This window comes from Myripristis murdjan, chromosome 14 (assembly GCF_902150065.1).
Source record: "Myripristis murdjan chromosome 14, fMyrMur1.1, whole genome shotgun sequence".
NCBI classification, from domain to species: Eukaryota; Metazoa; Chordata; class Actinopteri; order Holocentriformes; family Holocentridae; genus Myripristis; species Myripristis murdjan.
In genome coordinates, this window is record NC_043993.1 from 3,765,089 (window position 1) to 3,791,022 (window position 25,934).

The 25,934-nt window shown below is 40.3% G+C and overlaps 1 protein-coding gene across 2 annotated transcripts in view; it reads left to right on the forward strand.

Moving 5' to 3' along the window:
• The window catches only part of sgcd (sarcoglycan, delta (dystrophin-associated glycoprotein)), a 182,252-nt gene that overhangs the window by 124,729 nt on the left and 31,589 nt on the right, over window positions 1-25,934 (forward strand). For both annotated transcript variants that reach the window (XR_003929407.1, XM_030069681.1), the window contains exon 5: window positions 14,638-14,710. Coding sequence is in view for 1 of the 2 variants with exons in the window: in XM_030069681.1 (XP_029925541.1) it covers window positions 14,638-14,710 (73 nt within the window). In the remaining variant the exon portion in view is untranslated. The remainder of the gene's footprint in view (window positions 1-14,637; window positions 14,711-25,934) is intronic.

Genomic DNA, 25,934 nt, shown 5'->3' on the forward strand with positions numbered 1-25,934 from the left:
AATGTACCGTTCTCCTGGCAACCTCCAAACCCAGACTCGTCCATCAGATTGCCAGATGGAAAAGCGTGATTCATCACTCCAGAGAACGCGTCTCCACTGCTCTAGAGGCCAGTGGCGGCGTGCTTTACACCATTGCATCCGACGCTTTGCATTGCACTTGGTGATGTGTGGCTTGGCTGCAGCTGCTCGGCCATGGAAACCCATTCCATGAAGCTCTCTGCGTACTGTACTTGGGCTAATCTGAAGGTCACATGAAGTTTGTAGCTCTGTAGCAATTGACTGTGCAGAAAGTCGGCGACCTCTTTGCACTATGCGCTTCAGCATCCGCTGACCCCTCTCCGTCACTTTACGTGGCCTACCACTTTGTGGCTGAGTTGCTGTTGTTCCCAAACGCTTCCATTTTGTTATAATAGAGCTGACAGTTGACTGTGGAATATTTAGGAGCGAGGAAATTTCACGACTGGATTTGTTGCACAGGTGGCATCCTATGACAGTTCCACGCTGGAATTCACTGAGCTCCTGAGAGCGGCCCATTCTTTCACAAATGTCTTGTTTCACAGTCTGCATGCCTGAGTGCTTGATTTTATACACCTGTGGCCAGGCCAAGTGATTAGGACACCTGATTCTGATCATTTGAATGGGTGAGCGAATACTTTTGGTAATATAGTGTATGTTAGTGGTTATACTGTATATGACACGAACATCGACATATTCATGGACCAGTGCACAACCACTGTCTTTGTACATATATGTACCTTTTACTGCTTGGGAACATACGTGTACCTTTTTGGCTCTGAAAAAGGTACACATAATCACCTTGAGGTCCACTAATTAGCCCTAGGGGACATGTTTGTGTAGACTACCTTGGGGGATAGAAATGGACTCTTACTGTACCCCTTTCAGACAGTGTACATTAGATGATCCTCATTTTGCATAATGCCTCCTACACATTCTTTGCTCCATGGTCACTTATAGAAAGTCAGATGTCGAGCCAATAATGGATCCTGCCTGATCGGTCCTCTGAGGTTAAGCCAAACTCCCAACAGACAACGGCATAAAATAGGACACGTACTAAAATGCTTTGATAAAACATGTGTAGGAGTGATCTGCTAGAGTGATCTTTTTTGTCCCTGCCTCTATTTCTCTCTCTTCTTCTCCCCCCTCTCTCTCTCTCTAATCCCCTGCCTTTGTACAGTATTTGATGGCCTAAACGTACCTCTGAGGTGGAGAATTGCCCCCGTTAATAAAAGCTACAGATTTCTTTATACCATTCAGAGAAGAAAGGGCAAAATGTCCCGGCAGAGTGCTGGCTATTTACCAGAAAGGGCCCGGCGGCTGCACCTCTGGTCTGACTGAATTACTAAAATGGATGGAGATTATATACTCTGCGTCTGAGAGAAATGAAAACAATGAGAGAAAACGAGAGTCCAGCGGATGGAGAGAAAATAAAATGAGATAGTGAGAGAAAATGTGCGAGAGTGGGGAATACTGAGTGGGTGAATATTAAACTCTCTGCTCCTGTGGGTTTTGAGCAGCCTACTACTCTCGGTCTGCGGGATATTATTATTCGGACTTCCCAGGATTTTGCTGGTTCTTTTTTTCGTGATTATTTATATCAGTTTTGCCATAGCTTTGTTGGAAAATAGTGAGGCAATTTGCAAAGTTTCCTCTCTAGCCCGGGCATAACCCCATTTCCAAATCACGCTGCACTGCCAAGAGTGTATCTGTTTATTATTACAGCTATTATGGGCGGCTTAGGCGGGAATAAACCCTCTTAACCTCGGCTGTGCTGGTGCCATGTTCCACCCACGGAGCTGCAGGAGCACTTCATGTAAATGTGCGGGTAAAGGTGGAGGGCAGATGAACATTTTCCAGTCAAAAGAGAGCGCTGCAAAGACGTTCTTGCTTACATGTACTTTCAGTGGAACCAAATTGCAGTACTTTGTAAAATCATCCCTGCAGTTAATGAAGTATGCTATCAATCAGTCAAACTCCATTCATGTAGCACATTTCATACATGCAAGTGCCGCCCAAGGAGCTTTACATCAGAGAAAAGCTAAATATAAGGAGCTCAAAAGTTAATTATTTTTCAAAGTAAGTCCTCTTATGTAAAAGAAATACATCTCCTTATTTCATTTTTTTCTTTTTATATATAATTTTTATGCATAATGACACATCACAGCCTTATTCTGTCTTTTCATGATCACTTTTACCTCAACTGCAACAGTGTCACTTTTGCTTGTATCTACACGTACAGCACAGAGAGCCAGTCTCTCCCCCAATCCCCCCATTCCGGAAAACGAAAGCAGAAGTAGATGAGGCAGGGAGGGAAAAGTAGACACACCAAAAAAGTAAATTACAGCACTTCATGGAACACACTGACAATTATAAATGGACATTATCTATCAGAGGGCATCAGAGAGTGGATTTTTCCTTTTATAGGTTTCATGCTGTGGGACCAGCGATTGGCCAAAATTGAAGGTCATTCATCTCAACTGCATCACAGTTTGGTCTTGGCTCCATCCCTGTTCCCCTGCTATTTTTATTTTTTGCCAAACTGTTGACTTTGCAACAAAAAACGCAAGTGCAAAACTGCAGAATCTCACGCGGGACTGATTGTGCTGCACTTCAGCAAAGTCATCATCTACACCAGCGGATTACTGTAAACGTGATTGATTGGGCAGATTTGCTCCTCACTAAACAACATCGCATAAGAGCTAATGGATAATTACATCCAGCGGGACTTTACCTAATGATTCTGTGCGTTATTATAATGCCACTGTGGTGAAACTGATGCTCTCATATAATCAAGTGGATTACAGTGTGCTGTATGGCTGCTCATGCTAACCTGGCTCCAGTGAGACCCTGAGAGAACCTGATGTTAAGAGCATTACCCAGTTGGATGGCATTGTATTAGTGTGTGTATGCACAGCTGCATGGTAAAAATCTTAACAAGGAATTTCATGTCATTTTCAGTGTTCTTCCAGTGGGATGAGATCATCCCACTTGTTTCCAATAATAATCAGCTTGTTTCAAGATTTTTTTTTCTTGAATTAAGTGTGATTTTCTTGAGTTGATCTGCCTTATTCTGCCTTGTTTCAACATATTTTCCCCCCAAAAATCCTGAAATTGCATATGAGAGTAAATGACTTGTTGGTTATTGGTCCTTGAGAATTGTACTATGTAGAACAGCACTAAAGCTAAAACAGTTAGTACAATGTGGCATAGTAATATAGCACGACACAAAGTCCAAGGCAAAACTGATGGCTTTAAAAAGTGATTCAGCAGAACCTTCATTAAAATGTGATAGCATGACACAGTTCTTTTGGATCCATTGTTTTTTACAGCCCAATGAAATGCAGCAGTGCATTTTCATTCCTCCAGGGAAGCAGAAGTCTCACCAGCAAGAGAAAACCTCAGCCAGCTTCTTTGGGGTCTCATTTCTGAGGATTTGAAAAGGTTTTAGGTTGGCTTTTCAGAGAAATCTTTGAATTCCCGTTCAGCAGCTGGTTAATGTTTCTAAGCCAGGCAGAGAAAGCAGGTCACACAGGACAACTCGAGTGGCGAATGCTGCATTTTATGCCAAATCTCCTAGAATTACAATACACTACTTGAAGACCTGATGCATAGCTTCTTAAACGGTACCATACAACACAGAGAATACAGAACTTACACAGTAGTGTACACACTAAATGGGTGCTGTTATATATGAAACCCATATCAAATCTGATCAGTAGAAATTTTGTTGACTCATGTTGTATACACGTAAAAGTCAAGACGACCAAAAACAAAGGCAGCGTGCAAAAGTCCAAGACTGGATTCAAACCTAAGACATTGCAGGTGAATAGTACGCCAGTCAAGCCTGACAGCTGTTTTCCCCAGGACTTCCCTTAGTTTTTGACTTAAATTAAGGGATTACACGGCGCTCTGTTGGTTGATTTATGAATTTACGACCCTTGGGCTTGTGAAACCCTTTCAAAATCCATCGGATAGCCTCAAAAATGCATGAGGCTTCAGCTGAGAACTTTTCTTAGTTTCTGGAAAGCTGACACTGTGGAGATCTAAAGTTTTGACATGACAGCAACACTAGCTAGTAGAGTAGATGTGGCATCACAGACCTTTACCACTTGTAGCAGGGCTTTACCAAGACAATAAAAATCAGGATGAGGGAACTTTTAGTGTTTTAACTGTATCATACTAATTCAAGATAGAGTATGTAAGGAATAATCCACAGCCAGCCAGTAATTCACTGCAAAAAACTTCATGTTAGCACATCATTTAGTCTCATGTTCAGTGTTAAAATCAGTTTTAAAAGTAAAAAATCTGCCAGTGGGATGAGATAATCCCACGTTTCCAATGCTAATCAACTTGTCAGCTTGAATTTTTTTGAATCGCGTGTCAATTTTTAAAAAATTTTTTTTTTATACACTAGCTGGCTGATCTGCCTTATTCTGCCCTGTTACAACGTATGTATACTTGTTCCCAGAAACATTCCTGGAACAAGTGAAACAGACAGTCTATCTCAGGCCCCCGCACTGACAAAGAATTCAAACTTGGATATAAAATAAAACCCACCTTTTGCAACAGAGAAAGACAAAATAAGTACAAAACAAGAGATAACAGTGATAACACATCATTGGAAAAGGATTTAGGACAGCATATAATCTTACATAGAAAAGAATAAGATAAATGCGATTTCTGTGATGGTTGTTGGTTGAACGGCAAGATGAAGCCACCCATCATCAGCATAGCACCCACAGGGAGTCTTGTGTCTGAACTCCATCACCTCTGAGCTGCTGCAGGCCACGACTGACTGATATCTGCTGTTCATCCACACACACACACACATACACCCACATTAATCTTTAACACCATTTCTTTTTCATGAGCATGTCAGTCCTATGACATATTGCCCCTGACCTGTCACTCTTCATGTGGAACATGTGATCCTCAAATGGGATAAATCATGTTTTATTTGTGGAGGCAGGCTATGCTATACCAAAGTAAATATTAAGCCACAAAATTATCATTATCATACTAGCTTAAACAATCCACAAACAACTTGACTCCCACCATAGAGACGCTGACATCGAGAAAAGATTTACCCCTAAACTGAGGGTATAATTCATATGTAGTATAAAGAAACCAGAATTTTTTTTATTTTTTTTCCAGAAACATTGTAAGAAAGGAAGGAATATTTAGCAGCTGTGGGTGAGAATTCCACAACTCTGCTCCTGTGTACTTTAGTAGAAACCGCCCCCTAGTGGTAAGATTCATTGACAGACGTAGATGATTAGCTTGCCGGGGATAACACGAATCACTGGTACCTACTATATAGATTGTTACTTTTTTACTGATAGTTCTGATCAAAGTCACAATCATTTACACACCTCAAGCCAGATAAAGGCAAGTGGCACTGATGTTATTTATCACTGACCTGGTGCACTCGTCTCAAGCCGGCCACATGTCGAGGTGATACATCACAGATGGAACACTTGCCTGGGTGTGCCACTGATATTTTCGACTCTGTGGGCTGGTAGAGTGTGAATTTTAGGTGGTAATCGGTGAAATTCCCAGCTTTCCGAGTTGACGAGCCCTGTCTGAACACACCATTTCTTCCATGCTGTTTCAAAGCCAAACTACTTCCTGTTTCTATTTTATGTCTCCCCTGTTTTTTTTTTGTTTTTTTTTTTGTTTTTTTTGCTGATGAGGAAACGCATTTCACTCAGCTGTCACCTGTCTCGCAGAAAGCTTGTAATTTGTATTTTTAAACATCATGCACAAAATTTCACAAAATTTCACAAGTCCAGCAAGGGCACAGCCGTCACTGCCACACCCACAATGTTTGATCATCAAGTGCAGCGCAAAAACTCCACACATATGGCTACTTAGCAGCAAAGATGTCGCCAATGGAGAAAAAAGAAAAGAAAAGAACAGCAACTTACCAATTAGGCCTTAAAACCAGCGAGTTGAGGCAGGGTGACAGATGGAATCTTGTTCTTTTACTTTAAGTGACTTCTGGGAATTCTAACATGAGGTTTGTGTTTCATCTGCAGAGAAGAAGTGACATGTGTGCAGGTTAGAGCTCCCTCCTGTTCCTCTCTGGGCCTGTCTCTGTGTGAATGTAAATGTCACTTGTGATTATGTGAGCAACTGGCAAGAGGGAATGTTTGTTTGTTTGTTTGTTGGTTTTCCTGGTGGGTGCATTTGTGTTTTGGTGTGTGCCCACATTGTGACATGGACATATTTAAATATGTTCTACGTTATTTCTTCCTCTGTCTTAATAACAAGCATCAAAGGTAAAATATCTGAGTTTATGATTGTGAAAAGTTTATGGTTATGAAATGCTTTCCCCTCCCTCATGATGTCAAAACGCCCTTGAGCAAGGCATGTAACCCCCAGCAAGCTTCAGTGGGGCTATTCATTGGCTTGACCTGGCTTATACTGCATTGTAAATTTGTATTCCTCATTGAGTGTGAAGAAGAACTAACAGTGTTTCAAGCGTGGAGTGTTCCACAGCTCCCATGCAGATTAACAGGAAAAGGTTACCGCCTTGAAACATCCAGAACACAACAAACACAGCCAGAAGAGGCAGTCATAGCGACAGAGTGTGGTCATTTCAAAAAATATTTCACTCATGCATACTATGCCTCTAAAGATAAACACTTTCTTGGGTAAATAAAGGTTTAAAAAGGAAAAATAAATAAATAAATAACTTCCCAGGAGCGGCTCCACCTGTAGCCGTCATTAACAGCAGACTTATCTATCCCACATGAGTGAGCCGAAGCCACTCTTTGCATAAAGATTTTCTCCCTCAGCTCCTCTCCAGGTTGAGCTGTGCTGGAAATGGTTCCCTGGAGTAACAGGAGGGTTGTAAATATTTCCAGACATCTAGAGAGCTACTACATCAAACCATCAAACCCCAGCGTAACTGAAAATGACTTTGGTGGCTTGTTAGTCTTAGCACAACCGGTTCTGTCTAGGTGACTTGGAAGTAAATGGCTGGAAATTAGGCAATGTTTTCGATTAAAGGTGTGGCAGCAGGCACTGGACCAGGAAAATATGTTAAAAAAGTCAATATTTATTCAAATTTCAGTAAGGGGCGGGGTAACATACAGCTTTCACAACAGTCTGTCATTCACTGGTCAGAAATAAACCAATGGAAAATGTAAGCAAATGTTTGCAACCATGCACAGAAGCCACAGAGCTGGTGCTGCAGTTAGGTTTGATCATTGTCGTGATCCCATGTTGGTTTTTCTACTAAAACACATTTGTTGCTCAGTATAATCACTTGTCAAGGCTCTAGGTTGTCAGCAATGTGTGGATCCAGTCTCTCAGAAGAAGATGCTGCTGTCACACACCAGTATGACCATGAACGGTATGCGTTCCTTTAATTGCACGGTCACGTTATAAATTTTGAGCGATTCAGTCGGTCCGGTGTCGCCAAATTCAACTGCAATTTCTCCCATTGTAGGGCAGCCCTGCTGGAAAGGGCCCCCAGTCTGTTTGTTAGATTTACCCCAACTTCACGGAATAGTTTGCCCAAATTCACTCATTCATTCATTCATTTTCCGAAGCGCTTGTCCTCATAAGGGTCACAGGGGAGTGGCTGGAGCATATCCCAACACTCACTGGGTGGAAGGCAGGGGAAATACCCTGGACAGGTCACAGGGAGTTTGTTCAAATCAGGGCCAAAACCACCATTTCAACATTGGGGGGGGACAGATATTGAATTTGCTATTGAATTGCTAATATATTCCAGCAATATTGGGGGGGACATTTTTGGAGTGCCTGAACATATGTATATGGACGTTTGGTCCCTGGTTCAAATGTTTTTCATTAATTTTTGGCAGCTGAGCTCTTGCATTTGTTATGACCCCTTTCACAAACTGGCTTGTCATGACGAGTATCAACACTGACTGACATTTCTGTAACTGGATAAAGTTACAAAGTTATGTTGATTTTCAGTAGTGCAGCTAGCAAGTCGACCTAAAACTACGTCACAGCAGCTGGACATGTCAGTCATTTTGGTTAGCAGGACTCAAGTCCCTTCAGACAGACATCAGCTGACATGTAGGCAGTTTCAAACTGAACAGTGGAGTGGACACAGAGGAGTCGTTCAGTCTACATATCAGGCAACAATTGTTGGGGTCCAAAAGTTCCAAGGGTTCAAAAAATCTGACTCACCAGCAAGGCTTACTTAGTAGCAGGGAAATTGTTTTGGTTTTTGTAAGAAATTGTGTTTTGTAAAAAAAAAAAAAAACAACAAAAAAAAAACACATATTGTTGTTTTATTCTTTTTAAGCACTACCTTACCCATAACACAGAACAGAACAGAGTGGTTAACAGCGGTGAAGTTGACAGTTTGTTCTGGGGCAAGTGTTGCTAGCTTGGCTGACCACTAGCAAGCATGCTAATAAACACATAAAAACCATCTAACATTAGAACTAAGAAACTGTCTGAGTATAAGGGAAAGAATAACTATGAGATAAACATTATGGGCCCTATCTTGCGCCAGACTCCCTAAACCCGTTATTTGCGGATTTAGGGTTGCGTAAGAGGCGTTCCCCCGTAAAAGTTGCTATCTTGTGCACCTCCCGCTATCCGCAAAACACCTGCGCTACCCGCTATATTATGCATAGGCATGTTTTGGCGTTCAGTGTGCCAGGTGCCATTGCCTTTAAGGGCAGGATGCACTATCCTAAATCCTAAATCCTAAACCCTCGATGGAGAGAGGGAGGTAGATTTTCTCAGGGCTTCTACTGAGGCTAAAGCAAGGTGGCTTTATATACATATTATATATTATATTATAGGCGAGTTAATTCGGGAGGTGGAGCCACATGTGTCCAAGTGGACGTGTCACAAGGTTGTACTGATTGAGTAAAATCCCCGGGTCACACCACAGACACACAAGAGGCAGAGGTGGAACTATGTGTAAACTAATTTATTGACAAGGTAGATTGGACAAATAAAATATTAAAAATAAAAATATAGCACAGCTGCTGGCTTATGATAAAACAATAAAACGTGCTGGCGTAAGTGTCCAATTAAAACAGTCTTTCCTCTAAACAGTCTATATGAGTAATATACTCAGTCCATTCCGGCGGCGTCCCGGTATCAGTCTGACCGTGTGCGCACAAGTGTGTGTGCAAGATAGCAACTTTAGGGATAGCGCATGAAACACGCCCACAGACACACCTCCAGGCGCAAATGACGGAGTCGGCATAACGGATAGCGGGTAGCGTGGGCGCAAGATACCGTTTAGGGATAGCGGAAGTTCCTAAATCCGCAATTTGCGGGTAGCGGGTAGTGGCAGCGGATAGCGGGTGGCACAAGATAGGGCCCTATATCTCTATATGGTAAATTTTTTTGCATCACTTGTCTTATGATGCAAAGAAGCTAAGTGTTTTAGTCCATCCCCAATAAAGTCTGTTTTGTCTCTTTCTTGTTTTTTTTTTTTTTTTTTTTTTTTTTTTGCTGTGAATCAATTTTTATAAGGTCAAGTCATGACAGTGAGAAAAAGCCACCGCTCATCCGTAAGCAATATGCTTAGAAAAGGTGCTGGAGCTGAACTTAAGAATAAAGATTACAAAAACAGCAAGCGCACACTCAAACACTGTGCATATCAAAATTTACTGCAAGCTTTCGGCCATAGACCTTCTTCAGGCATAAGGTCAAGTCATAAAACTGTTATACTCTGATGATCATGACTTTCTATGTGAGAAATGAAAAAAACACTGGAAGCAGTCAGGATTTAGCTGTACCACACGACTATCACACGCTGTAATAATAATTACAGTGTGTTTGGTTCACTTAGTGGGGTTGAATGACGGTCGAGCTGTGTTCTCGCAACCGTTCAACTGCATTCAGGTTCGCTTTGGAGCAGTCCAAGACCAGCAGGTTGTTTTAATGCGAACTTGAGTAGGATTGCTGTGTTCACAGCTGCCCAAAAGAACCACACTGGGGGGGAAACACCAGGGGTCAATTCAAACAGACTAAACACTCCATATGTAGCCTTGATGTAGCTCTGCTCTTTCCTTGGACTTCTGGTTACCAGAGGGAGAGACTTTCTGGGTTTCCATTTTCATTTCTGCCCACACTGTGGACTGTTTCTCCAGGGAACAAGTTGCTATGAAAAAGCAGCCCATTCTCATTCCCAAGGCGCCAAATACCACATCTTGGTCACAACCTTCTGTGTTTGATACTAACGCTTACGGCATCCCTCGATATCTGATACTGACACAAACATGCAGGCACCCATTAGAAGCTAAAGACAGTCTTTGTCAGTATGAGACACGGGGTAAAGTGATGTAATATAAAGAGCAAGAATGTCCAAAAAATGAGGTGGTTGGGGTGGATGGTGGACGTATAAGCCGCAGACTCTTCACCCAGGAGACCAAGTTCGATGCTTTTGGCGTTGGTATCAAATGTGAAAGGGGCATGGTCAGTGCAGTGTTTGATGACCTGGGAATGAGAATGTGTTGGAAAAAGCAAGAGGTTGGTACAATATGGAGCGCTCAGAGGTAATATTCACTTGTGCTAGCCTACTGAAGAGAGTTTTGCAAGTCACTGGGAGGATTAACAAGTTGTGTTTTCCTTTTCACACTGAGATGAACAACTTGAGAAACCAATGAGAGGCCTGTTGATGGGTTGTATTAGCTCCCCTTTTTTCCACAATAATTAGAGTACTTGTACTCTGTACAGAAAAACTTGGGAATGAGGTGAACGAGGAAAGGACCCTAAGTCGATAAATCCTTAGCTGTAGGTATATTGTACATCACTTTGAAAGAGAGCTAAATTACAGCAAACATTGTATTTGACAAGCTTGGAGTTTTTTGTTTTGTGGACATCTTACTTCAAGAAGTAGTTCTATGTGTCAGAGAGAAAGTGTGAGGCATTTGGATTCCAAGCAGTGTGTCGAAATGCTTTGAAACACATTTAGTCATGGCCATTGATCCACGTCTGATCCTTTGTTGATTTGATGTGCCTGAGTGCTCAGGTTTACTCGAGCTGAGCTGCTGCATTGACAACACAGTCAATGGGAGCCTATAGGTGAAAAGTCACAGAGTATTACTTTGGTACAGTTTTAAGTACTTAATGCATTCTTTCAAGGCTAAAAGTTGGGAAAGTACCCTGTACTAAAGTTGATTAGGAGCTAAGGATTTGAGAGTAATTCAGTGCATTTATTTGAGTCTAGATCCAGACAATTTGTGTGTGATTTGGTGAGGTTTCCAAACTGTCTCCCCTCACTGCAATACAAAGGGGCTGGATGGTTATTGTTTTGTGGAACTAAAACTAGCAAAAATGTATGTGTGAAGAGGTCAGTAGCAACAGCTCTTTCCAAAAATGCCACAGATATCTGGTATCTTTGGGAACTATTCTCTTGCTCAAGAAAACCAAAATCTGTCCACTCTGAATTTGCATTATTGGGGTATCTTTAAATTTATTCTTATGTTTTATTCTCAGTATGTCATTTTGACTGAGAATGTTCATAAAACATAATAAGTTTTACAAGTTTTGTTAAATTAAAAAGTGTCAGTCGCGGATTGATACAGTACACTGGCATTCTTTAGCAGGGAATAGGTCCCAACAGAAACTCTTTACCCACAAAGCTCAAAGGTTTTGGGTTTTGTCTGGTGTCTGTGTCGTTGTTTTTGTAAAGACCTGTTACTGCTGAGTTTTTCACATGTAGATTTTTGACAGTTCGCGCTCCACAAAAGAACACCCATCCAGCCCCACTGCATCATGATGAAGGAAGACAGACTGGAAACCTCACCAAATCACACAAAACTACCTCAGTGGGTAAATCGCAGTGGGAATTTTAGTTTAAGTGTTGTTGTTTTGCAGTATATAAACCTGTTTATAAATTTGTACAGTGCAGTATAATGCAATAGCCATGTATGCAGGATGAGAAAACTGCATTACTGGCTAAGCCCCTTAACAAGGCAGGTGTAACACAAGTGACATACAGAGTTTGCACTGTTGACTGCGTCACTGAGTTGCGAAAGGATCTGGGAATTGAAAGAAGATGTATATTAGTGTATAGTTTCTTTAGATTCTATATACTACTTATTTATAAGCTGATCAGAACTGCTGAGCAAAGAGTTGAGAGATAGTTTATTGTTATTTACCACTGCTGCTTCTTGATTTTCTTCTATTAAACTAAATTCAAGGATGTGAATGTAGCGTAGTGGAATGCAGATAAGTGCATTTATTCTTTGGGAAACGTGCACTTCAACATGCATGTTGGAACTTTCATACAAAAGCCTGTTGTAAGAGCTGCCCTCCTCCACAAACCACAATATGAATTAGGAGTATTTGACTTTTCAAAAGATGAGAAAATCCATATATTTCACCTTTACATGCTCTCATAGGCTTTCAGCTTTAAGATCCTTCCTCCCTCTCTCTGTTTTTATCTCTTCTTTTTATTGTCATTCTTGAGTCACAGGAAAACATACAAGTGTTTCTTCTTTTTGATGCTCAAGTAGTTAAAGTTTTTTATGTAAAAATTAACAAGTGTCAGCCTCTATCAAGAGCATCCAATCCCCACTAAGATATTTGCCCAAATTACGTCATGATGTTGAGTATGTACTCTCATCTGTCCACAGGAGGTGAGACTTCAAAACATCATAGGGACATACAAACTTCTCTGTCCCGAGAAAGCTGGACTCAACAAAAATTAGATCTTTTTCCTGTCTCAATTTTCTGGTTTCCTTTGGTTAAAAAAAAACAAAAAAAAAAAACATCATAGACCAACCAGGTTGGTAAACATGAGTGAGCACATTTTTCAAAAACTTAATCCCTGTCATTTGGAATGACCAGTGTGCTAAGTTGCCAATAGCTAGAAGCGGCTTTAAACCTACTCCTCTGTTCCTTTATATGTCAACAGCCCCTGCAAAATAAACAAAATGACTTTGTAGTGTTCCTCATCAAAATCAAATCCAAAAAAAAAAAAAAAAAAAGTGTACTTTAGCAGTGCATCTTAAGCAAGTAGTAGGAACTGCATGTCTGGAGCCACTTCCTCATGATTTTTAATGCACACCAACTTGAACTACTTCAAATCTAGACTAAAAACCTGTTTTCCTGTGCCTTTGATATATTCTGAGATGATTCAATCGACTGCATTTTTATCCTCTTCAGTCCTCAGTTTATTATTTGTAATAATATATCTATTATTTTTTTTTTTTTATCTCAGTTCTGTTTTATTTTTGTTAAGTTTTTATATTTGGTAAGGATTTGATAATGGCAAATGTGTACTCAGATTTGCAGGTGAGGACACTGGCACCCTCTCCTGGTAGGAAGTTGCCTACACAGCTGTACTCACAAAGATTTCAGTATAAATCTAGACACGTCAAAGGAATTATAAAATTCACCAACAGCTTGATGCTTATTTGCAAATGTATGGGTACTTTGAAACTGAGTCAAATGAAACATGAGCTACTATTTACATAGTTCTAGGTCTAAATAGATTTTTCAAATGTTTGTGCACATTGCAAATGTTATTATATATTTACAAACCCATCCAAAGATGTAGCAGATCCAGTGGTGTAGTCTACGTGATATGCAGGTATACGTCGTATACCCACTAGAAAAGGTCCAGAATTTCCATATAACCACTTAAAAAATGTGTAAAGATATGTATCAGTATGTTTTTTTGACATAACGTTCACTTTCCTGTTCATAAATTCGCCTTCTCTGTGTTACGAAGCGGTCTCTTTTTGACCATAGGGGCTTCCGTCAGGCGTGACGTGAACCCTACATAAACTACTAAGGAAGCGGTGAAGTTGTATGATGGGAAAAAAGGTGTATGGCTTAGAACAGGGGTGTCAAACTGGTGCCATGGAGGGCCGAGAGGCTGCAGGTTTTCATTCCAACTGAAAACTCCACCAGGTGATTTCACTGATCACCTTACCTCCGAGCAGAGAGGAGGGACTAATCAGTGAATTCACCTGGTGGAGTTTTCGGTTGAAATGAAAACCTGCAGCCTCTCGGCCCTCCATGGCACCAGTTGGACACCCCTGGCTGAGAAGAAGAGGGTCACGAATCAACAACCTCAAATGGTCCAACACTAGTCAGTGGAGAAAAAACAATGAAAAGAAAGCAAAACCAAATGACACTATTTCAGTGTTTCAATAAGCCTGCTGCTTGTCCTGTGAATACTGCCACTTCAGGGGACACTACAGCTGGAGCTAACATTAACGTTTCAGAAAGGGAGCCTGTGTGTGTGTGTGTGTGTGTGTGTGTGTGTGTGTGTGTGTGTGTGCGTATGCGTGCGTGCATGCGTATACCCACTAGAATAAACTAGACTACACTACTGAGCAGATCCAAATATTTACTTGCAGATATAGACTCACATTTGCAATAGCTACACATTTGGGATATCTAAGTCCTGATTTAGTTATCCATTTTGATCCAAATACTTTGAACTGCCAATGTAATTTGAAATGTGCTATACAAATAAACTTGCCTCGCCATGTTGTCAGTGAGGGACGGCGAGGTGTGGGGCGCGTTGCACAGCAACTAGAACGGTATAGATCGGCGTGGCCTTGGACATGATGTCCATTGATCGGACAAGAAGGGGTCTGGTCTCACCCAGTGGTGTCTCCTCTCATCCCATGCTGTTTCGTGTAATTTCAGGGGCTGAAGGAGCTGTGTTCAGCAACTCAGTGGAGACGCCGCACGTCAGAGCCGAGCCCTTCAAAGAGCTACGGTGAGTCAGCGCTCTGCAGCTATCAGCCGACACACACATGCATTTACATAAGCACAAAGCACAGGTGAATTAAACATACTGTGTGTGCATATGTATGCACACTCGAGCACACACACACACACATACACACAGACAGGCAAGCATGCATATAGCCGTTGTAATGATCCACCTTGGTGCAGCAGCATTTTTTGTTTGTTTTTTGTTTTTTGAATAAGTAGAATTAAATTACTACAAAGTAAGACAAATCCCTACTGTTTCAAGTCTCTTGTTAAAGGACCAGCCTTATCTTTTCATAGTATGCCATGCTTATATATACCATATCATTACTCTTGTCAGTTACTCTCTGTCTCTAGTAAGCAGGCTTTGTTGATGATGTTGCAGCCACGAGCCAAGCAGCAGTGAGAAAGACTGCAGCTCTCTCATTTTTATCTGGAAAAAAAGAATGATCAGACATCTCTGGGCTGAAACAAGTCTTTCTTGCTGCTGCTCGGCCTCCGCTTGCATCACCAGGTGGGGGGATGAGGAGCGCCTTCCCACAAGACACAGAGTGAAAACTGACAAGTGTAATGGTGTATATATGCATGTTATACAATAAAAAAAATAGAGACAGCGTTGAAAATCAAGGGCTTAAAATCAAGGGTGAAACTTTTTTGTTGAAGCGTTTTTTGTTGCCTCAAACATGTCTTCTTGGACCGCAGAAGAACGCTGTTAGTTGAGCATGCAGAAAAAATAGCGGCTTGGCTATTTGTAGCTACACACAGTGCGAGACCAAGATTTGTTCAAACCCACAGAACTTTATTTTAAATTCTAGTAGAGATACCAAATATTTCCTGCTGAATTACAAGGAAATATATATAAAATGATGCACAAGACATCTAGATCTTTCCGTTTTGATGTGATGCTGCAGCCATAAAACAATGGCGTCTTCAATTCAATTCAATTCAATTCAATTCAGTTCAATTAATTTACTGCAATAATGTGCATAGAAGTGTGTGTGTGCAAATTCATAAACCCACATTAGTACACACACACACACACACACACAAGAGAACTACATAGTCATTTGCTTTGCACACTTTGATAGGAAGCACATAAATACATGTTTTGTGTCTTCTTTATCTTTCTCTCACTCATACACACACACACACACACACACACACACACACACACACACACACACACATTTATTCACCACTCACAAACACAGCATTTTGAATATGCTGCCAGGGTTATTTGAATTACTCTATGACACATGGCTTATTGATCAATTATTTCTGCTTTACTAATGGGCTTAAAATTCAGCTTGTTTCACGGCTGCGTGTATTTTTCACCTTTTTTCCCATTTTGCTTTTAATTCTGCCAGACAAAATCCATATGCAATTTGTTTAAAAGTCAGTGTTGAATGATTTAGGAATTACAAGCTTATTTGCACTTTGACATGCTTGTGATTTTGAAATCATCAGGGGTTTGAATGAGTTTCATGAGGTCACGGCGCTCTCCCAGTACATAAAAGAGCTTGTCGAGTTTAATTTCAGCGAGGAAAAAAAAAAAGGTGAAAACTTGGAAAAGATGCCGGAATCAGATATAGTCAGTGGTGGAAATATGCTCTCCACAGGCAATTAGCGCTCATTTCTCTTCCAGTAAAGTTTATCTGTGGAAACCAGGCTATGTGGTCTTAGATTGGAGAGATCAATGAGCCTATCTTTGGCAACTTGCGCTGTGCCTCGTCCATCCTCCTCCTCCTCCTCCTCCTCTTCAGCAGTCCCTCTCCATATCCAGATCAATGCTGAGATGCTCATCAAAATCAGATTAAAAGGAGACCAGCGTTAACTAAAACAAACATCAGAGGTGCATCTCCAATATCAGAGGGAAATGAGCGAGTGGCGAGACATGAGAGAGAGAAATAAAGAGAGAAGATGTGGAAAAAAGTGGGAGATCATGCTAGAGAGGAAGATGAAAGGAGAGAGAAACAGAGAGAGACCACAGGAGAGAGAGAGAGAGAAAGATAGAGTGGTAATAAAGAGAGCGAGCATAGCAACTGATAATCTAATTACTTGTCCAAATGTAGTAAAATGTCCCTTTAGGCAAATGGATAATATAACATGTCACATGTTATTATTACCTTAACATTCAGAATGTTAAGGTAATAATTACATGTGGGACAAAAAATTTAAATGCATATTGATAAATGCAACAATTAGGGGTGTAAAGTTACATTTACATTATGGTTTGGTTCCAAACATGAAACAGAGTTCACTGTTTAATAATAAGCAAAATCTGAATGAAGACAATTTTGACTCTATGGGGGGAAAAAAAAAAAAAAAAAAAAAAAAAAAAAAACTTTTTTATTCCAAGGGAAAACAAACAAAAGTGCAGACCATAAACAGGGTGACTTAGAGGTTGCTCTAAGTTAAAATTAAAACTTTTTGAAGAGCTTTAATGCCATCTCAAATACAAAGCAAGACCAAGTTTATCCCTAAATAGCCCTAAACATACACTGTTACACTGCATGGAATCAAGGAAATGTCTCTAGAAGGGAAAAAAAAAAAAAAAAAAAAAAACACCACCTTTTCAAGTCCTCTTAAAACTTAAATTGAACATTTATTCAAATGTTTAACCAGACGCAGTCGTAGTTTCCCACCAACACTTGAACACACCAGTCCTGCTGACGTTCCAAAACTTGGACCAAAAAAAAAAAAAAAAAAAAATTAATTACCATTCACTATGACTGATTATCTGTCTCATGCAAGTCTCAGTTCTCTCTAAATTAATTTCTGTAATAGAAGCAAATGAATGGAAAGTAATGGCTGGTTGGAAAAAATACATTCAGAAACATAACCAGGCACTGTGTGCCAAGGAAAATGGCCGGTAGCAATATAAAGCATTAGTATATGTATGCATTGTGTGTTTAATTACAAAAGAGTAATTAAAACAGGATGTGTGCTGTGATGGATTATCTGTCTCACACAAGGTTCAAGAGTCTGCAAGTTGATGTTCATACCGCAACAAAAATGAACGGAAACACAGTGAACGCACTCCTACGCACTCAAGTGGCTTCTAAAGTTAAAAATGTTACAGGATTAACTCCACCACCTGAAGAGGCCACCTGTCGTAGGAGTTTGTGTTTTTAACGTTGGTGGTTTTGATGTGGACCAGTGGAGGCTACAGACCACATTCCAGAAACACCCTTTGCAATTTGTTGTCACTTTATCTGCACAAGTATGTTAAAGAGTAGGAATTGTTGCAAATACGTTAAAACATAAACAAAAGATAGAACTGCCCTTTAACCTGAGTGTGGACAGAAGCCAGTATATGGCAAATATATTGTTGAGCTGCACACACACACACACACACACACACACACAAAAAAAATCAGAGAAATCAGAGGAAACCAATGGGCCTGAGGCTGACAGGTGACACAGGTTATCCGCCCTCTGACAGGAATCAGTCAAATTCAACACTGGGACTGTGTGTGTGTGTGTGTGTGTGTGTGTGTGTGTGTGTGTGTGTCCCTGTGTTTACTGTTGTGCCCTTGCATATGTATGCGTGTGTGTTCATACATCTTGCACTTATCTGTATGTGTGTCCTTGCATAGGCCTTTGTGTGTGTGTGTGTGTGTGTGTGTGTGTGTGTGTGTGTGTGTGCAAGAAAGAGAGAGAGTGTGTGCGTGTGTGTGTGTGTGTAAATGTCTTGTTTATCATCCCTCTTGTGCCTATGCTGTCAGATGTGATGACAATCAATCAGAGAGAGGGAAAGAGAGAGAGACACTGCATGACAGGGAGAGAGAGAGATGGTTAGAGACAGCGAGTCGTCACAGAGAGAGGGGGAGAGAGAGAGAGAGTGCTCTACTGTGTGATGGTAGAAGTGAGAGAAAAGGTGCAATTAAATTCCTAATATTCACCGGCGTGTGCAGCGCTCATTATGCTGCACCGCTCGCCCTCTCTTCGTAAAATTTTCAGTCTTGTTTACCTTTTCCATCTGAAAACTGAAATTTTATTGTGTCTTGAGGGGGAAAAATCCGCCACAAATATGCCTTAACCGCGCTACTCGTGATGCATGTTGCATTTGTGGGTGTATTTGTTGTTTCATAAAGTGTTTTTTTTCTAATTCCTGTGGATAACTGGCCAAACGCAGATGATGTGATATGAAATATTAACCGTAAACAGCGGGGAATGAGAGAGCGAGGGGCTTCGTTCGAGAGCCGCTATTTTGCACCCACATTCAAGTGGGAAATCCATCATCGAAGAGGCACAGAGACATAATACTACTACATCATCTACTGCAGGAGCGGAGACCGTCCTCTGGCAAAAAAAAAAAAAATGACCCCGTAGGTCATTTGCACAGCAGCTTCTTACGACCTACAGTTGCACTTTAAAATGAGGTGACCTCTAGTGGTCCTGTAAGTAATGACACTGGTGAAGTATTAAGCAGTGAGTCTGCATAAAGAGACAGGGTGGTGGATGGGCCACTAAACATGTTTTACACTATATATATAGTAACCTTTTTATTCACTGTTATATAGTAACCTTTTAATTCAAGGTTACTATATATATAAAAACCTTTTAATTCACTGTTTAAATGTCTCTTCTGGCATTTATTCCTTATATTCCTTATTAGCGCATATCAAATCAGATAATGTGTGATATGCATGTGTAAATAGAATAATTCAAAGAACTTGTAATTGACTTTTTTTCTTGTCTTTGTGTGTGTAATCACCTTGTGAATTTTTATAGTGATATCTGAAAGTCAAATGTTGAACCCCTTTCCCCTGTGTGTTAAAAACAGTGTTTTTTGGTAATATGTGGTCATAAATAGGTGATTTTCAAAACTTTCCACCAATAGGATTCCTTGGGACTTTTTTTCCCTCACTCAGGACAAACTGAGGATACAAAATCAGTTGAGTTTGCTTCTCTTGCAATTTGTCCTAGGTTGACCCCAATTTTGGCCTAAAATTACTGGACTATAATCTTTTCCTAAGCTTAACAAAGTTTTGTTAGTGGAGCTAACGTTAGCTCATTAGCTCGCTCGCTCATGAAGCGGCCCTGTGGCTCATATTGGAGGGCTGCAACAAAACGAGCTGGACTGCAGGCCTTGTTGACCAGGATTTATTTATTTATTTATTTATTTATTTGGATCCCCGTTAGCTGTCGCCCTAGGCAACCGCTACTCTTCCTGGGGTCCACACAAAATAAAAATACCTACAACAATGGACTTAAATATAAACACTTATACAAACAAACAAATGAAATGTAAACAAGTATCTAAACAAATAGACACTTAAACAAAGGTTAATCCGTCATCATCGAGAAACACAAAATTTGCATAACGATCTAAGCAAAAGCATCCCAGATTCAATAGATATATAATATGACAGATATTTTCAAATACACCTCCTAATTATCCTATATTACCATACATTAACATCTGGAATCTATTTATCCTTAAATTATCAGGATGTGCTAAATGATATGTAATACCATAAGTATACTTCTTATAATACAATCAAAGCTATATAAATATTATTATTGTTATTATTACTATTAATATTAATATCCACATCATTATCACCGTTATCATTATTCTTATTAAAACAAATATATACATACTCTTATGTAATACCATAAGTATACTTCTTATCATACAATCAAAGCTATATAAATATTATTATTGTTATTATTACTATTAATATTAATATCCACATCATTATCACCATTATCACTATTCTTATTAAAACAAATATATACCAGGATGCAATGCAGCATCAAGACATGATGGTGACATTTCATTCAAGTGGAAAAACTATTAGCTAGTTTGCTAAGGAACGTTTAGCTCACTAGCCACTCAGAATACTCAGTTATGGTTAGGAAAAGGCTTGTTGTAATAGTTAAGGTCAGTACAGGTCAGCTAACATTAGCTAGCTAACATTAGCTGCCTGAAAGTGAACAGAGTTTGAGTGACAGGTGTGCTGACTGACCTGTCCGCCACACCATGGAGTGGACACACCACCGTGTCATTATTTACAGGACCACTAGAGGTCGCTTAACTCTAAAACGTAACTATGGGCGTAATGAGCTGCTGTATAAATGTGGCGGTACAATAATGTGGCCATATATATCATGGGACAGGAAAACAAATCGTTACATTTGCTACATTTTATACTGTTGCATCAATCACAAATGAAACAGCTTGGCCGTCACACTTTCATAAGCAACCAAATTATATTATCTGCACTTTGTAAACACGCTTTTTAATTCGCTCACATGCTATCAAGTCAATGTGTTGATAGTCCGTCACACTGTATTGTGGCTGTATCATATCGTGAAGCCCATGTTGTATATCAAATTGTATCAGGAGATAAGTATCATGTCCCATTCCGGCAATGAAGCACTTTAATTTGAAATGAATTGATAGTGAGTGTGAGGGAGGAAGGGAGGGGCGGAGAGAGAGAGATAGAGAGAGAGAGAGAGAGAGAGAGAGAGAGAGAGACTGATTGCAGGAACATAGTGAAATGAGAGATAGAGAGAGAAATGAAAGAGGGATTGAAAGATACAGTAGATCTAAGAGTGAGAATGAAGATTAGAGTGAGAAGGAGTGTGAAAGTGAAAGTGTATGAGAGGCAGAGAGAGAAAGAAGAGTGTAAAAGAAAGGGAAAACCAAAGAAACGAAGGAGGAACGGAACACAGAAAGAAAGGTTTTTCTGACAGTGAGGGAATGGAGCCATGAGAAACAGAAGAAAAAGAAAACAGGAGAAAGTCGGCAAGAGAGAGAGAGGTGAAGAGAGAGAACAGGAGAGAGAGAGCGAGAACACCGGCAGTAGAGAGAAAGAAAGAGAGAGAGAGAGCTCTGAGCAACAGAGAGAGAGGGCGCGCTGCTGAGACGAGCGTGAAGGGAATTAGAGGACGGGCAGAGAAGGACTTTGATGACAAATATCTAATAAGTGTGTTTCAGGAGGCTGTGCACCAGAAGATGAACCATGACTCATCAATCACGGCCGCGCTCCCTTTGAAAACCATCATTTCAAATAATAAAAAAACAAAAAAAAAATCGTCCCATCAGGAACACGCAGCTCATCTTTGAGTGATGCTCCAAAGCCCCTCATCATAAGATTTCCCCGTATAAATTGACGGTCGATATGGTGATTTTTTTTTTTTTTTTTTTTTTTTTTTTATCCCCTCTCCCCCTCCTTTACCTCCTCTGTTTATGCGTCTTTGGTGAGAACTGGGCAATTGAGAATGAAATATGGCCCAAACTATCCTATTACGAGGGAAAAGAGGGGGGGCGAGCTCGTTGAAGCATGGGTAAAATCTAATCTTTCTGTAATCTCACCGAGCCCTTGGCAGGTAGCAATCGAGGATTCAAATCCTATTTCGAGATGTCATATTACCCCCCCAACACACACACACACACACACACACACACACACACACAAACACACAGAGACACACGCCACCCCACCTCCTACACACACAGTCACATACACACATTCCACCCGCTAGAGATGTCAGTTTTTTTTTTTTTTTTTTTTTTTTTTTTTTTTATCGAAATTGTAACTGTCATATCTGTTGTGCACGAGACATGTCCTTGCATCAGACGGACATCTTTGTGAGAGCAAAGAGGCAGGATGGACGAGTTTGACAGCATGTATTATTGATGTCCTGACCAATTCAGTGCACAGATAAAAGAATATTTAATACATGTGTGTATATGAAGCAATAAGAAGCAATGCAAATGTAAAATATGAACAATAATAATAATAATACAAAACAAATGGACATACAGCAGCACGACGAAGGTGGAAATCTGATTCTCGGGTGGAATGAGACGTAAACTGGCTCACTTACTGCGGGTTTTTGTGACCCCCAGGTTAGGCCACAGACCCAAACTCAATACAATTTTGCCCCATATCCTCCATATAGAAAAATAGTTGTTTATTTCATACTGAAATGCACTGCTTTCTACACTTTCTGCGGGTAGATGATAGTGGTAAGAGTGAAAGCCTAACCTTCCAGCGTTTCAGTTTAGTTTGGTTCAGACTGCATTCCTTTCCGGAGGCCATTATTGATGCAGCAACTTAGGAGACAAAAACCAATATAGAGACACATAAAACACATAAAACAAACCGAAGCAATAAACTACAAACCACTCTTCCATGTATGAATACCGTGCTAGTAAAATGACAGTAAATATCAATGAAATATCAAAGTGCGAGTGCCAAAAAAAGCACAGGGGAGCATAATACAAAAACAATTCTCCAGTGATGATGAGCCGTGTCTCCACAGTGAGTTCAGCGGGGCTTACAGCTGAGAGAATGAAGAAAGGATTTGATGGACGCTGACGTGTGGCAGGAAGTTCAACAAAGAAGGCACAAAATCTTCACCTCAAATTATGCCACAGTAAACCCCCCAAAAAATAAATAATAATAATAATAATAATAATAATAATAATAATAACAATAATAATAATAATAATAATAATAATAATAATAACAACAACAACAAAATAAAATAAAATCAAATAAAAAAAGTTCTGGAAATGGTTTGGATTTAATATCAGGAGGAAGATTTACACCCCAGTTTCACAAAACAATACATGCAGCACCGATGGACATTTGCACACATCTCAATTTGCACTTTACTTTTTTTTTTTTTTTTTTTTTTTTTTTTTTTTCAGTGCTTGTGCAGGCCATCCAAACAACACCTATTCAACACCAAAATGCTCTGCATGAACAGGATCATTCACTGGGGCCATTGGAGGGCCGAGAGTCTGCAGGTTTTCATATCAAAATGCCCCACTGGAAAAAAAAAAAAAAAATCTCCATCTTAACAAGTCATTTAATCTCATTCAGTTTTAAAAATCTTGTTTTTCCTCACAAAATCCACTGCTTCCCATTTTCTTAAATCAAGTGTCATTTCCTTGATCCTGGTGGGCTGATCAGCCTTATTCTGCCTTGTTTCAACAGATATATATACTCCCCACAGAAAAAAAAATCCTGAAGTGAAACTGCATTGGAAGCAAGTGGGATTATCTCAGCCCACTGGCAGATTTTTTTTTTTCTCATTTGAAAAAATAAATAAATAAATAAGATTACGTATGAGACAAAATGGCTTGTAAAGACTGAGATTTAGCACAACCCCAACCTGAGAGGATATAATCAGTGAAATCATCTGGCAAAGAGTTTGGTTGGAATAAAGAGCTGCAGACTTTTGCACATCATTCTTACACATCTTATGACGGGGATGATATCTCTTAAGTGAAATTATAGTGAAATTAAACTGCTGCTCATTTTGCTGTGGATCTCATGTTGAGAACCGCTCACTAGCTCGCTAGTCCGGGCCACTTTGTCTGCCATTTTCTCATCCTCGGCGGCTGTGCCTGCTTCTTTTGCCCCTCAGCGCCGGAGCACAGGGCTGTTGAGGTTGTTTTTAATCGTTAGAGGAGTTGCCATGTCACTGCAAACTGAGGAAACGAGCTCTGGTGTGCCCAAGAAAAAAAGTAGTCGGAGATCCACTGCACAGTGCAATAAGCTCTGCCTTATCTCCTGCACTTCTCTCCTCTCCTCTCCCCCATCCCTCTTCAGCACCGCCCTCGTCTTAACTCTCCTCCTCTCTGTTCTCCTCATTTCCTCTGCCTTTTATTTCCTTCCTTTGCATCTTCCTCCCTATTCTCCCTTCCACAGATTCCTCCTTTCCTTTCCATTCTTGCATTCTTACTGTTTTCTCCTTTCCCTGGCCACACTTTATTTTATCCTTCTCTTTCCTCTTTGCCTCCTAATTCTCCTTTTCTCTCGTCCTCCTCTCCTCTACACCTTCATTTTATACTTATCTGAGTAATTGAGAGGACAGGCTGTTCTGCGGACGAGTCCTCAGGTCGAGAGCGGCCACAGTAGGGTTTTTGCTATTCTCTCGGCCACTCGACAGCATCGCACAAAGCCCTGCAAAGCAATCAGCTGCACTCTTATTGGGCGAGATTGCCATTTAACCTATGATTTGCTGTACGGCACAAAGAGAGCCCATTTCAGCCCGCCTCGCTATATGTTTATAACGTCAACCTGTTCTGACCACCGTGTTCACGCCATGCGGAAATGGTGGCAGATAATTTGAGGCATCGCCAAGGACAAAGGAGGCACTCGCGCTCCCTCGCAAGACAGCAAGGCAGGAGTATAAAAGCTGCACACGGGTCTAAACCTGCACAGGTTTACAATTTCTGTCATGTCAAAAAAAAAAAAAAAAAAAAAAAAACCCTCCAATCATTTCCGTTGTTATCTGAACTCTGGCAATATGAGGAGGAAGTGTGAAAAGTTATTAACCTCTGATCTCAGTTAGAGATATGAAGACAGACCGAAAGAAATGAAAGAGAGGCAGAGAAAGAGAGAGAGAGAGAGAGAGAGAGAGAGAGAGAGAGAGAGAGAACAAGATGAAACTTTATTGATCCCGGTGGGAAAATGAGGTTGTGGCAGCCACAAAAGTAATAGGCTACAATGGGGGAAGGAGGGGGACATAACCGTGAAAATCGAATATAAAATGAGCAATAATGCAACAATAAAAGCCATAAAATAGACTCTAAACAATTGTGGGGTTGTACAAACATATGGGCTTTACAATTTTAACACATTAAACTCTATGGACAGGAAATATGGGCCAGAGTATGGATTACTTATACTTCTTGTTACTACTCTGTCATGGTTGCTTGCATAAATATGGATTATGAAATATGAAATATGTATATTAGGACAAGACAAAGGAAAGACAGAGGAGTGTGAGAGAAATGGGAAATACAGAATGCAAGGGACAGACAGGAGGAGACCGAGGTTTCAGTTCACAGGAGGAGAAGGAAGGAAAGAAGAAGAGGGAGGAAAGGTAGGAAGATGGATCAAATAGAAATTCAGCCCAGAGAGAGAAACAATATCTGACTACTTGTGGAGGAGCATCATCAGTAAAACCCATCATTTGTACAAATTTGTCCTCAGACTGCTCATTACGTGTAGGCTTACAGTCGATTATGTAGCACCTTAGATTTAAATGATCAACTTGAACAATTCTTCTTTCTTTTTATCAATCCATGTGTCAAGATATTTTTTACACTGCAAAAACGCAAAATCTTACCAAGATTATTTGTCTTATTTCAAATCAAAAATGTCTTATTACTAGTCAAAATATCTCGTTACACTTAAATAAGACATGATCACCTCAGAAGTAACTTGTTTTTAGACAATTTTCACTTGTTT